The 12,912-nt window shown below is 39.5% G+C and overlaps 1 protein-coding gene across 3 annotated transcripts in view; it reads right to left on the bottom strand.

Annotated features, from left to right (window-relative positions):
• Positions 1-12,912, bottom strand: part of LOC106927270 (lissencephaly-1 homolog) — a 35,011-nt gene that overhangs the window by 21,623 nt on the left and 476 nt on the right. For 2 of the 3 annotated variants that reach the window (XM_088011910.1, XM_088011911.1), the window contains exon 2: positions 5,235-5,554. In XM_088011910.1, coding sequence (XP_087868036.1) covers positions 5,235-5,266 — 32 coding nt within the window. In that variant the 5' untranslated portion in view covers positions 5,267-5,554. Of the gene's footprint in view, positions 1-5,234; positions 5,555-12,613; positions 12,860-12,912 lie in introns of those variants that run through there. The other variant, XM_088011912.1, reaches the window with a different exon arrangement.

Genomic DNA, 12,912 nt, shown 5'->3' with positions numbered 1-12,912 from the left:
CCTGAGTGAAATTAAAGGCCTGTCCATGTGAGGACATAAAAACGGCTTTGGAGGCTCACGAATGGCTCAAAAATTGTTGACCTGCAGGATGCGTTAAGGGGTCTGAGTGAAGCCTGTCCCGTCTCGTGTGGGTGACATTAGTGCTGCGATCTGTGCTACAGCTGTAGCTCAGACGAGTGAGGCGGCAGAAACGGCCGAGTGGACAGATACAAGCAGAGGATGAGAGACGCGTGAGCTCATCCTTCAGAGAAAGGAGGTGAGTCAGCCGAACTGCGTCACATCCTCCCATTTCCTGTTATATGATCACATCATTGATGAAGTGACTCATATAATCCCATCTGAAAAATAAAGTGATCACCGGCTTCTGGGTAAAAGGCAAAAAAAAAAAAAAAAAAGACTAATTTATATGAATTATTTTAAAATGTCAAAAATCTAAACAGGTGGATTAATATTTACACAGTGATTGATGGGGTTAATTTTGCAATGCCTTATGGGTTTTGCTGTATTTTTTGTCTCAGTTTTACTTCAATGCTAGAAACAAACCAATATGGAAGAGATCAGAATTGGTAAATTTTTGTCTAAGTGGCTTGCAAAAAAATATTTCCCACTTGAAATGGCAACAGCATTAAGAATTCCCATTATTTTCAGTCTGCAAGCACACCAACCAACAGATGTTCGCCATAATATTAAACAGGTTTGAAGAAAATGCTAATCCAGTTAACTGCTGATGAAACAAGTGCAATTTTACCTTTCAGGCCTACAAACTGGGTTCATTCAAAGCAAACCCAGATTATTTTGTATCAAAGGAGGAAATAAACCAAAAATAAACCTGCAGATCGGACTTGCACTTAATCGTGTTTGTTAATTTTATGTTTTAAACGTATTAAATTAGTCATTTAAAAAAAAGAAAAACACATTGTGCTTGATTGGATTACTTCTAATCAGGACCAAAAGAACCATGAAACATTTTTCAAAGGGCTCAGACAAACTAAGAAATATGAACACCTAAGACTGAACGTGCTGGTTCACCTGTTTCAAGACGAGTTGCTCCTACATAAACTTGTTACAGAAATGCTGATTGCTTAATCTCAAAAGTCAGGGAAAAAAACAACAAATATTAAAAAATAATCAGTGTACAGATTCAGAAAGGCTCCAAGGTAAAAGCAACAAGAGGTGCTTTCAGCTGAGCAGACGAAGCATGAAGGAAAGCAGACTGGTGGAAAGCTAATTTAAGCATGTACTGAACAGCTGATGACTTCAAAGAGAAAGTTACACAAAAGCAACACAGAAAACTCATGATAAGATTGCTTAACAGCTCAGTTATAAAAAGATCCCTGTTGAATCTGTTACTGATTAAAATGTAAGATCCATCTTGTTATCTGCAGAGTCCTACAGGAGTAATTAGTGACAAGATGCATGTCACCTGAGGACAGCCACTGCTTGGCCACACAGCTGGTCAGTCACATTATTTGAGGCAGGAAGAGATGGAGGTCACTCCATAAGGAGAAAAACTCTCCCGAAGCTGATGAACATGAGAATTTCACTTTCAAATAAGAGGAAGATCACAGAGGGGATCAACTATTAAGCCAGGAGAAATCTTCAAAGGGAACCAGACCAGAGACATTAAAAAAAACAAATGCAAAGTGTTTAAATCAAGCATGGATTTGGTTGGTTCAACAATGGATACAATGTTTGCTCTTTGTTGTAAAGACTACAAGCAGTACCTGCAGGAGCAGATCTAAAGAAAGACACAGCTGAAAAGCCATGTGTGTGGAGTACACACCAAAACACACTGCTTTCATGAAGGGTGTGTAGCACACAGTGATGCTTTTTATGCTATGGCGGCCATTCATAAACAGCTTTAGATCAAAATGAAGCACATAAAAACAAAAAAAACTTATTCACAGCAATGTAACAGAATAATAGAGCAGATCTTTATTAAACTGCTAATTATTTACATAACTTGATTATAAGTTGTCACCGCAAAATCACTGTATGAAACACTGGTAGTATTATGAGGAACTGCTTGGACTCCAATAGATGTCTCTCAACTATAAAAAATGGATATACTGATTAAAAAAGCAAATATGTTTGGGTGCAACCAGAAAATCATGCAAATCAAGTTCATACTTTAAGTATGAACTTCTTCATACTAATATTTATAATCACTTCTCCATCTTGTAAAACTACTTTAATAATGGTAATCCCACTTACTGTCTGTTACGCCACATGTAATGTCAGTCTTATTGAATTTTAAAACCTACTTTTATCATTGATATTGTCATAGTGTATTCCTTAAAGAGGATCTATTATGCTAAATTCACGTTTTGCACATTTTGTTTTACTTCCATTTGAGTTTCCATTGCTTCTAGAAACAGTCCAAGCACAAAAAAAAATCAACAAAACAAAATAAAATAAAATAAGCCTAGCAGTTTTCTGGCAAAAAGTTAATGTTTTTTTTAGATGTCTGGAAAACGAACCATTTGAAAAATCTTCTAATTACCAAGTTACAATCGGCAGGAACTGCTTGGTTACCTAGCAACACAAGCCCATCACCTAGCAACCCAATATGCAGCTTTCCCGCTACACATTTGTCTCACTACATTCCACCCATTTTTGTGTTATTTTTGTACTTAACGATACACAAACCTCTCTAGAGAGTTGCAGAAATTGGAGCCACAGATTAACGTAGGATTATTATTACGGCGTAGATTTTACCCAGCATATCTGTCCCATGGCTCAGGTGAACAAAGTGACTCCTCTCCAACATTTTACATCTAAATCTTTAAATAACCATCATGACACCGCATTTGCCGCAGGAGAAAGATGGCGAACAGAACTCACATGACGCATCTTGTTGACTACAAAATGGAGGTGGCTGAAGGGATTTTCTTTGTAAAGCTCAGAAGAGCCACAAAAGCAAGGGCCCATTTGCACATGGCTGCCCCGGGGTATTTTAGGAGAGCAGATATTTTGTATTATGCATCTGTTTCAACAACATGCTGCCAGGGATGAGTCCTTTGACCCTACACAGAAACACAAATACGCTTTTCATTGGTTGAAACAGGCAAAAATAGAGTTGTTGTGAAGATGCTGAACCAACACAGCAGCTGACTGTGGTGCTGACAAAAATCACATCAGTTTAGAGGACAAAGATTATCTTTTTAAGATGTGCTGAACTTAAACTCTGTGCCGAAGAGCACAATTCATCAAGCTCAAGAAACAAAACGCGGGATTAAGAGCAATGTATTGATTTCTACATCTGTGTGAAGTAAATTAACATACTGAAACGGACTAAACAGTTATTGGAAATAGCAAAACAGGGGACAAAAAATTAAGAAAATTTATTAGCTGAATGTGTGTTAAAGTCAAAGCAAATTTAGAGAAGGGAAACAAAGAAAGATGTGGCGTGACGGCAAGCAATCCGACAGTTATTGTGTGATGCACTGAAAAGGCCTGCTGGGTTTGTATCCCAAAATGAGGGAGCCAGTCAGGAAACTCAATCTTAGGGTCGCTTTATGGTCCGATCAATGAGAGCTCCAACTGGGAGCAGGGACATCTCCGGCGGGTGGAACGCAACGGCCATTTGAATGCGACTCCAGCGGTCCCACAAGTGTTTCCTGTGAGCGACGGCACCAAAAACATGTGCTGCTAAGAACCGGGTTTAGAGGGGTTTTGGGGGGGCATAGTGACTGTTGGTGGTGGGGGATCTTCAACACTTCCTCTGAATAGCGATGATTAGCATTCCAATAGACGCCTCCATACCAACAGACCTTTGCAAGGCAACAACCACAGATACACTGAAACACTGTCAGGAATGTGGAGTGCCTCGTCATGTGAACGCTGAAGCATTTTTTTTCTTTTGACGGAGTGAAACACAAAATGAATATTTACCAAAACTGTCTACTCGTCTCTACGATTTATTTATTTCTGCTGTATTCTTCATAAACAAATCTCTCTTATAACCTTAAAGATCCAATTGTTTTGTACTTTTAGTGCCACACATCAGGAGCCCACAGACTCAGCAGGACTCAGTTCACTGCATTTATACATAGATTACGTGATAGCATGTTGAGCATTTGCCTGCAACCTAATTTTCTAAACTACAAGAAAGTTATTGTTAAAGATGCTCAAATATGAAAAATTGGATTGATGTTGATATCCAATAATAACTCTGCTGTTATGCTAGATTTACCAATATCTTATATCATTTTTCTAACCGGATTACTCAATTAATTGTAAGAACAATCAATAGAATACTCGATTACTAAAATATTCGTTTACAACAGCCCTACAGTAAACATGACGGTTTCTTGGTGCAAAGGGAGGGATCAATAGATTTGAGCTTCGGGCCTCAGGAGGGCTCCGGAAATGTCAACAACACATTGATCCTTTGACCAGGGAAAAAGAGAAACAAATTCCCCATTTCCTGAAATAAACTACATCCTGTGTCAATATATCACCTTGCCTCAACACAGAGAGAGGTCCATCCTTATAATGAATGGCAATGTTAAGAGGTGTTTATCTTTGTAGTTTGGAAAAACAAGCTACTTGTCCTATTTATAAGCTCTTCGTACTGGCAGATCTTGCTTGAGGCGATATCAAGCCTCTTTGACGTTGGTTATTTGTGCTCATGTTTCTGACCAGATTCAAGAAACATGAGATTCAAATCAGCAGCGACTGAATGTTGAGACCTCAGATTTGATTAGACAGGTTGAAGCAGGGGGCCTGACATCATATTGACAAAAATGTTCAAAACAGAAGAACTTCACATAAATTAGGTGTACTTTAGAAAAACTAAAATGTAATCTGAGCTAAAATATTGGCCAAATAAAAAACCATAAGAGATCAAGAACAGCACTGAAGTTTTATATCCTCTCTGGTAAAACCATGTACTCATGATTTCAGTTTCTTTCATAAAAGTAGCTCAATTTACAAGATTACTATTTGATAAGAAGTCTAACAATGTGCGATTTTCTACATTGTGTAAATGTAAGCATGTTGTGGATCAGTAAAATTTGTGAAACAAAATGTGTGGAGAATCTTTTGCAACCGAACTACATAGATTTGTCCACAACTCTTCATAAAAACAGTTTTCAGTCTTTTCACACAGCGTCATCAGAAACGCATCACAGAAAGTGTTTGAACCGTCACTTGAGGCAAGAACAGTTTGCAAATTCAAGTTTTCAATCTGAAATTGCACAGATCTCAAGAGAGGTGCAATAACAACTTACAGTTCGTCTCGTTGCCGTTGTGACAGCACCATGGCGACGGGGGATTATGGGCGGGGCCGGGAGGGATCAGCAGGTTAAAAGTGAATCTCCTGCAGATCGTGCGATCTCCTCAGTCAAAGGATGAGCTGTGCTGAGCCAGGAACGACGAGACAGGGTGGGTCGTGTACTCCAGGCGCAAGTGGTTGGTTTTTGTCCCAAACAAAGACGCAGACTAAGAGGAGGGGAACGCAGGAATCTGCCCCCCCTCCAACTTGACTATCTCCAGGAATGAGAGAAGCGGCGAGCGTGCAGACCAGTCACCAGTCAAGTCTACACCGCATCTGGGGAGGACAGGGAAATTGGGAAAGTCAGCATTAGATATGCATGAAAAAACAACATGAGGAGCTGGAGAGAAGAGAGATGCTTGTAGCCCAGGGTTAATGTCATAGTGTTTGCACCGGAGAGAAAAAGTTAATTAAGATTTAGTCAACAATGTCTAAATATAACACAACATCCTCTATTTTTGAAAGAAAATGGGTTTATGACAGAACACCTTTGACGCCAATCGCAATATAGAACATCTGAAATTAATTTGTTTCTCTATTTTTGAGAAAATATGTCCAATCCACACACATTCGACAATCATTTCCTCACATCTACCTTCCTAATTTGCACTGCCAGCAGTCTCCTCCTGCAGCTACTGCCTCTCAAGCATTGACCTACATTTTTTTTTAAAGAAATATACTTCACCCCACAGGTTACCAGCAATAAAATAATAAAAAATAGAACAATGCCACAAAAGGCTGGAGTAGCACTTGTACTACTAGCAAAATCTCCTGACTGTAAAACCTCAACATCATTTGATCACAAGAGCTGCCTGGCTGAGTGATAAAAGGAAACCGTTTTGCAAAATGTGGAATAAAGCGCTCTTTGTGAGCAACAATTTATATGAGCAAAATTATTTGCAGTTAACATTTCAATACTGTTCTGTGAACTAGGCATTTAGCGTAATCGCTTTAGTCAACTGGAACAGGTATCAGACAAGAAAGGTTCAAGTTAAGCCAAAAGGCTTTCTCTAGAGGCTTGCAACGAATTTACATAACTTAGTGAAGGCAGACATCGGCATATTTTAACTATTTGGGCTTGTGGTATGAATAAATATTAAGTAAAGAAAATGGTCATTAAGCCTGGGAGTAACACCAGCAAGTTATAAGAACTAGAAATCCCTCCATCCAGACGCTGGTGCGGTCCAGCGGTCATTAGGCGAGTGGAGAGATAACAGTCCATCATTGCTATGCGTCTCTCGTTTAGGAGAACCCAGAGAGAACTCACGCATGTACATGGAGAACAACAGAAATGCCCTGCAGAAGCAGCCCAGACTGGCATTAGATCCCAGATCCTTTTTGCTACAATAGTGGTAACCAATGCTACAACGCAGCTCAAAAGGACAATTTTAGATGATGACCAGGCCCATATCTGCTACTAGGAAGACTTTCAACCTGAACACGCAATCGAAAATCTATCAGTGACATCAGTAATGAAGACAAACCTATAAAACATTTGTAGTTGGGGTTTGTGTCCATCCAGGAAATCCTCACAGGATTCCAAACTGGACAATGGCCGGCCTAATGTTTGGATAAAAACTGCTGTTCCTAACACACAGTTCTTGGAGAGAGTTGTGACATTCTCTGCACCGTTTGCTCCATAAAATAATACTGCGCACTCAGACCAACTGCGGGTCGGCATCCTTAAAATTTAAATTAAAAATTGGCTTGACATGTTCTAAAAGAGGCAAAACGTCACTCTCCGTTTCCATTCACAAAAAAAAAGCAGATTCAGTCTGACTCCAGATGTTCATCCCATGATGCCTCTAATGTCACATTTTTAATCGCTGCTGTTCACTAAAACATTTATTTGGCTCCAAGATTGTACAAAGCATGAACAACAGAAAGCAGGCTGATGTAACAGATGCCCAACCTCTGGACCCTCACATCACCACTTGACAGCTGTCCAAACGTCCGCCTACAGACTGCGAGTGGATTATGACATGCAGGGTTTTCTGGCAGCTGCCAGGGTCACAAAACTAACTTGTGAATGACTTATTGCTATTAATACAGAGAATATGGATAAAAGAAAGGCACAACAAGGCAACGAGTACCTTACTACTTACTGTGTGTATAAGCTACAGACATTGATGTTCAAATCCATAATTGACCTAAACACCATTCCTGAAGCTTTACAAATGGCAGCTCTAGAAATTAAAAAGGTTTTTACAGCAACGTCATCAAGCTAATTGGCTCCGCAGAAATATTGAGTCTTCAGGGAGAAGAGTCTGAGCTGCAGACACGGAGCAGTAAATCTGCCCATTGATGGTTAATAACCCTAATGAATCTTCCTCCCATTGATTTGTTTAGCAGCAGGAACCAAACAATAGGAATCTGTCACAGACCATGCTGACTTTGTAAGATGCAATTTGCTGATGCATCCCTGGAGGTTATCTGTTGTTAAAGTGCCCCGTTTTAAATAATAGAAAACCGTCCTGCGTCTCTTTTGAGCTCGGAAAACAGCGACTTGGTGTCAAAATTAATGAGCCACACCCTGGTCCCATTATCAGGTCACCAGTCCTGCTTTTGCTAGGTCAACAAAAGAGAGAAAAAAAAAAAAAACATTATCTGCTCAAGTTGAAAATGTCCACTGCCTAATATAGAAACAAATGCAAAACAAATACAAATAGAACTTGAGATATGAGAGGAAAAATCTGGACGATGGTGTCAAAATAAAAGCATGAAAAAATTTGCAACACTAGAAAAATCTCACTAAATTGAATGTAAACGTAGCATAATAATATTTGATTTCAAGATTAAAAAGTGTAGTAGTAAAATGTAAGACTGAAACGCATTTTGCTGCAGGCAAAATATTAAACAGGTAATTATGAGGATTTATTTTTTTAAATAAATGCTTTCATGTCTGGGGAAACATGGCCACACCCCTGAGGAACGCAGAAAAGACGACTGAGCCTGGGGTGAAGTCTAGCTGCCTGTGTGAAAGTGTCCTGATGTCTTATCGCAAAACATAGCACTGCAGCAACGTTAACAAGGCTGGCCGTTACAACCCCAAAGTCACCTCTGACTCGCATTCGCTCTCCTCTGGTGTCATTGCGTCACCGTCTTTCTAAAACAAGCAGCCAAACCAGCAGGAATCCGGTGGACCTTCATTTTCTGCTGGTGATTTCACGTCACCAACAGGGACTTTGTCCTTGGCAACAGTCTAGTTCTCTTCCTAACCAAGTAAAGTGATGATGAAATGCAAAAAAAAACAAAAGAACAAATGTATGTTCAAAACTGTACTGTGGAAAAAAATCCAAAATAATTTTCTAAGACACATTGGAATAAGAGAGAATAATTTTTCATGTGAAGCTTTATTGGAAATGTCAAACTGCTGATAAAAGAAGTGAAACGTTTCTCTTGTACAACTATTTATAGCATGCAAACTTGTAGCTCAGCCATTATATTTTATGTTGCTCTTTTGATATCATCCATACTAGGCCAGGACAAGATTGAAAAACGTATTGCGATTTAAGCGTTTCATATCAATCCATATTTATAATTGTCGACATAGAAAACGATTGATTAGTGTTTTTGTTTTAAATATCTAAAATACCACCAAACTGGTAGTGTGACCTTTGCTGTTTCATCCAGTTTTCATTCCACACAGTTTAAAAAGAAGATTTTTAAGCAGCTATAAGGCACAGAGGTGAAACCTGAAAGTGCTGCTCTATGTTACTTAACTGGTTGTTGCTAGGCAACCAAAGAGTGAGTTAGTTGATGGCACCAACCTACCTTAGCTGGCCTTGAGAGGCTGAGTGACTAAAAGCCTTTCCTTTGCCTACATCCCCCCAGAATGCTGTGTGGTTCTGGATCGGAGTTCAGTGAATATTCTATCCAAAGTATCACCTATTGATATTGATCACGTTTCTATGGCGATATATACCATTACTGATTTACTGACTGACATGATAGTTAAGTTTGTGTTTAGGATCCTGCCACCTGCTTTGAGCTATTGCGTTTGTGGCACCGGACACCTTTTCCTAAATGTCAAATTGATTTTAGGCAGTAGTGAGGTGAAACAATAGCAGAAGCAAATATAAGACAAATGTCTGCAGTAATGTCCATAGTAGTCAGATGTAACAGAAAACTCCACAGGGCGAAAACAAACCTTGCACGTGTTGAACCAAAACATCACAATGACATTGTATCCCAACTCTGGCGTTTCAGTACGCTCTACAGTAGATGCGCCGCGAAGCCAGAGTGGCGTAAACGTTGGTACCAGCCCACTAGGACTCTGTGGACGTTTGCATGCAGCCCATATTTTTGTGGCCTCAGTGACTGTGTGCACTGACAGTAATGGCGACACTCCCAGTCTAAGGGTGGTGCCAAACATGCCAGAAAGAAAAACATCGCAAGTCGTAGTCGTCGGGAGGGGGGGGGGGATGCTCTTTTGATCAGTAGACTCATCAAAAACTAGAAGTTTGATGCATTTCTTATCATTGGGATATCAAAGTTAAAGGGTTTAAGTTTTCTACAGGATTTACAGCTGCAGGTTTTTACAGGTAGTAAATGATAAACCATGCTCAATTTTTTTTTAAATCGATCACTCAGGACGCTAAAGACAACTTAAAATGTAAACTCTGTAATCCAGGTTTCTTTCTTTAAAATAATATTTTGTTGAACAGCAGAGCTGTGTAACACCAGCTGCTCTCTTACTTTTGGGATGGCATTGATTTTTCACAGCAGAAGGGCAAGTATCAGCAGGTAACAGCTTTACAATAGACAGTGGTTAGAAATTGACCACAAAATCTTTGGTGTCTCTCTCCTTTTAACACTCTGCAACAGAAACTTGTTTCCTCGGTTTAATTCTAGCTTCATGCAACTTTTTCTGAAAATGAAAAAATAATATTTTGGTTTAATTCGTGCTATTGACCCTTTCTGCCTAACATATCGTTATGCGTTTACTCAAATATGATAAAGATAGAACTTGTGTAATGTCTGACATCGAAGCTGACAGGCACGTTTCCCAGCTCTGGCATAAATTAATACATCTGGAGGGTTTTCTAAATATTTCAGTTAATGTTGGGAGAGATACCAGGTTGGATAAGTTTTAAAATTAAACCTGCAGACTCTCCAAGCACATTATCATTAAGTCTATTAGAGGTGGAACCTGTTTCTTTAACAAGAATCAACAAGCCGGTCGAGCCCATTAGGTGTTATGTCAAGACTAATGTTATATTCAAAGTCATTTGTGGGTTAGGTTGACTTACAGTTTATCCTCTGATAATCCTGCCAAAAAGTCTAATCAGTAGAAGCTCAAATTTACCAAGTTGTCTGTGATAAGATCAAATATGTAAAGATTTATCAGCTGCAGATCTTTACATTCCAGCAACTTTCCTCAGGGTCAGCTGGAAATCTGGGAAAGCAGTCAGCTATGCAAGGAACTGAAAGTGATTTTCTCACCATTTATAAATCAATTCTGGGTGTGTAAATATGGCTCAAGTTAACTAAGGAGAGTCTCCAGAAATGTATACATGAGTGATTCAATTCAAAATACCAATGAAATGGAAACAAGGACAAGGCCTTCATTGTAAGCCGACAATCTGAAAACCTCTGCACTGATGCCTTTTTAAAACAATCCCCTCCCCCCACCCCAAACTCACATTTTTTAGGACAAAGTTTACTCAATTTGATAAGTTATACTGCTAAAGTTACACATGTTGTCAAATGTACTTCTGGTACTTCACAACCAGGAAGGTGTGATGAAGTATACAGAGAGAAAGTAATGGTCTTCAGCTAGTAAACAGTGAGGAGAAACCTCTAAACTAACAGGACCATGAGGACGACATATACTTTATCTATCCTTATCTAATGGTACAATGCAAAAGCAAAATAAACTTTCATACATGAGACCATAAAGAATAACAGGTGCAGTCAGTCAGCCAGCCAAACATCAATATCTGTCAATTTTCCTTTGAATTTCGGGTCAAACGCTGAAAAGTCTTAATATATTCTTACCCATTAAATCCAGAACTCAGAACTTTGGACCTAAAATGCATCACAAATAAATCTCACTTGGATTAACTTTTATGAGCTTAATGAAAAAGCAGATGAAGGTGAAAGACAAATGTTGAAATGTGAAAAAACTGACTGCATTTTCTTTATTTTTAGCTTAATTTAAAACTCCTACGCCTACTGCAGAAGAAAAACTACATTTGGCATGTCAGAAAGAAAATTGGAAATGAGTTTTGGCCAGGAAAAGCCTGGTTGATGTGTATCTGAAGGGTAACTGGACAAATGTGACTGTTTCTATTATTTAAATCTACAAAACCAGTCTGACTGCAGTACGAACAAGCTGGCATAACATGGGTCTCTTTGTTTTAATTTTTCAAAATTTCAGACTTTCTCAACCTCATATTTTACAGAGGTTTTAGTTTGATATTATGGTATAAATTCAGATGGGTGAATCAGAAATTAGATAATGGAATAAAGCCAGAAATTGTGAACATTTTAGCAGAACTGTAAAATAATTCAAATCTAATCCAAACATGCATATTAGTTCAGTTCAGTCCTATTCATGCCAATATATAAATAGGCAAATTCAGGAGTCTGTGCATTTGTGTTTGGGCTGCATATGATTAGATCATCAACAAAGACCATCACCGTGCAAAGTCGACTCAAGACAAATCCACTTACCTGAAAGAAGAGCAACGATTGGTGTTTATTTCTGTCACAGAATGCTGATTTCAAAAGTAAACAATTTCCTTAAAAGCCCATAGCTGCCACTAATAGACTGATGGAGAGTCCTCAGAGGCGAGGGGGAGTAGGGGGACAATAAATCACACATGCACAGGAAAATGTTTGACATCCAAGATCTAGTCCTTCCGAGCTCTGAGCGAAAGTGGCAAAGCACACAAAGAGAGGAGAAACCAAGACAGACACATGCTGCTGAGTACTCCTAGAAACACATCGCCTCCGATGTGCTCCACCCTGTTTTCCCCAGCAAACCTGCGTGCAGCACACGCAGAGATGATGGGAGCTTCATCAGTCAGCATCTGGCTGAATGACAGCCACCATCTGCCGAGGAAACATGCCCAGAGGTTTGTCGGTGTAGCTGGACAATCTGATGTTTCATTACTGTCACATCCAAACAACCTGAAGCATCAGTGGAATGTCAACACACGCCCTTTGGAGCTACAAACAGACTCCACCAGCCGTGGGAACATGCAGGAGTCCCTCAGCAGTAAAACAAGCTAATATTGACCCGACATTTGTTTTCTTACAGGCTAGAAAAATTAGAATGTCAACACCTGAATCACCGCAGAAAACAGACTGCTGCTGCTGCTTACTTACCATAATAATACGACTGTAATCTGTTAAAGCAGCTGGATAAATGGATCTGCACAATAGCTTTCTTGTTTGCTTTTTTTAACCGGAGACAATCACCAGCTGGTAGCTTAGCCAAAGTTACCCTCAGTAAAGTTAGCCTCCCGGCACAAAGTTAGCCGCTGCAGTGACTCTTCCCCGTAAAGGCCACCGTGACGTGCCTTCAAGCTCAGCTAGCTATATCGCACACATATAACAAGAAACGCACTCAATTCCTGTACCGTCACACGACTGGTTATCTGAAAACAGGACTAAAGTCCGCTGAC

The sequence above is a fragment of the Poecilia mexicana genome, unplaced genomic scaffold, assembly GCF_051168715.1.
Source record: "Poecilia mexicana isolate PSO_F unplaced genomic scaffold, ASM5116871v1 scaffold_13, whole genome shotgun sequence".
NCBI lineage: Eukaryota > Metazoa > Chordata > Actinopteri > Cyprinodontiformes > Poeciliidae > Poecilia > Poecilia mexicana.
This window is presented reverse-complemented; position numbering and strand designations above follow the sequence as displayed.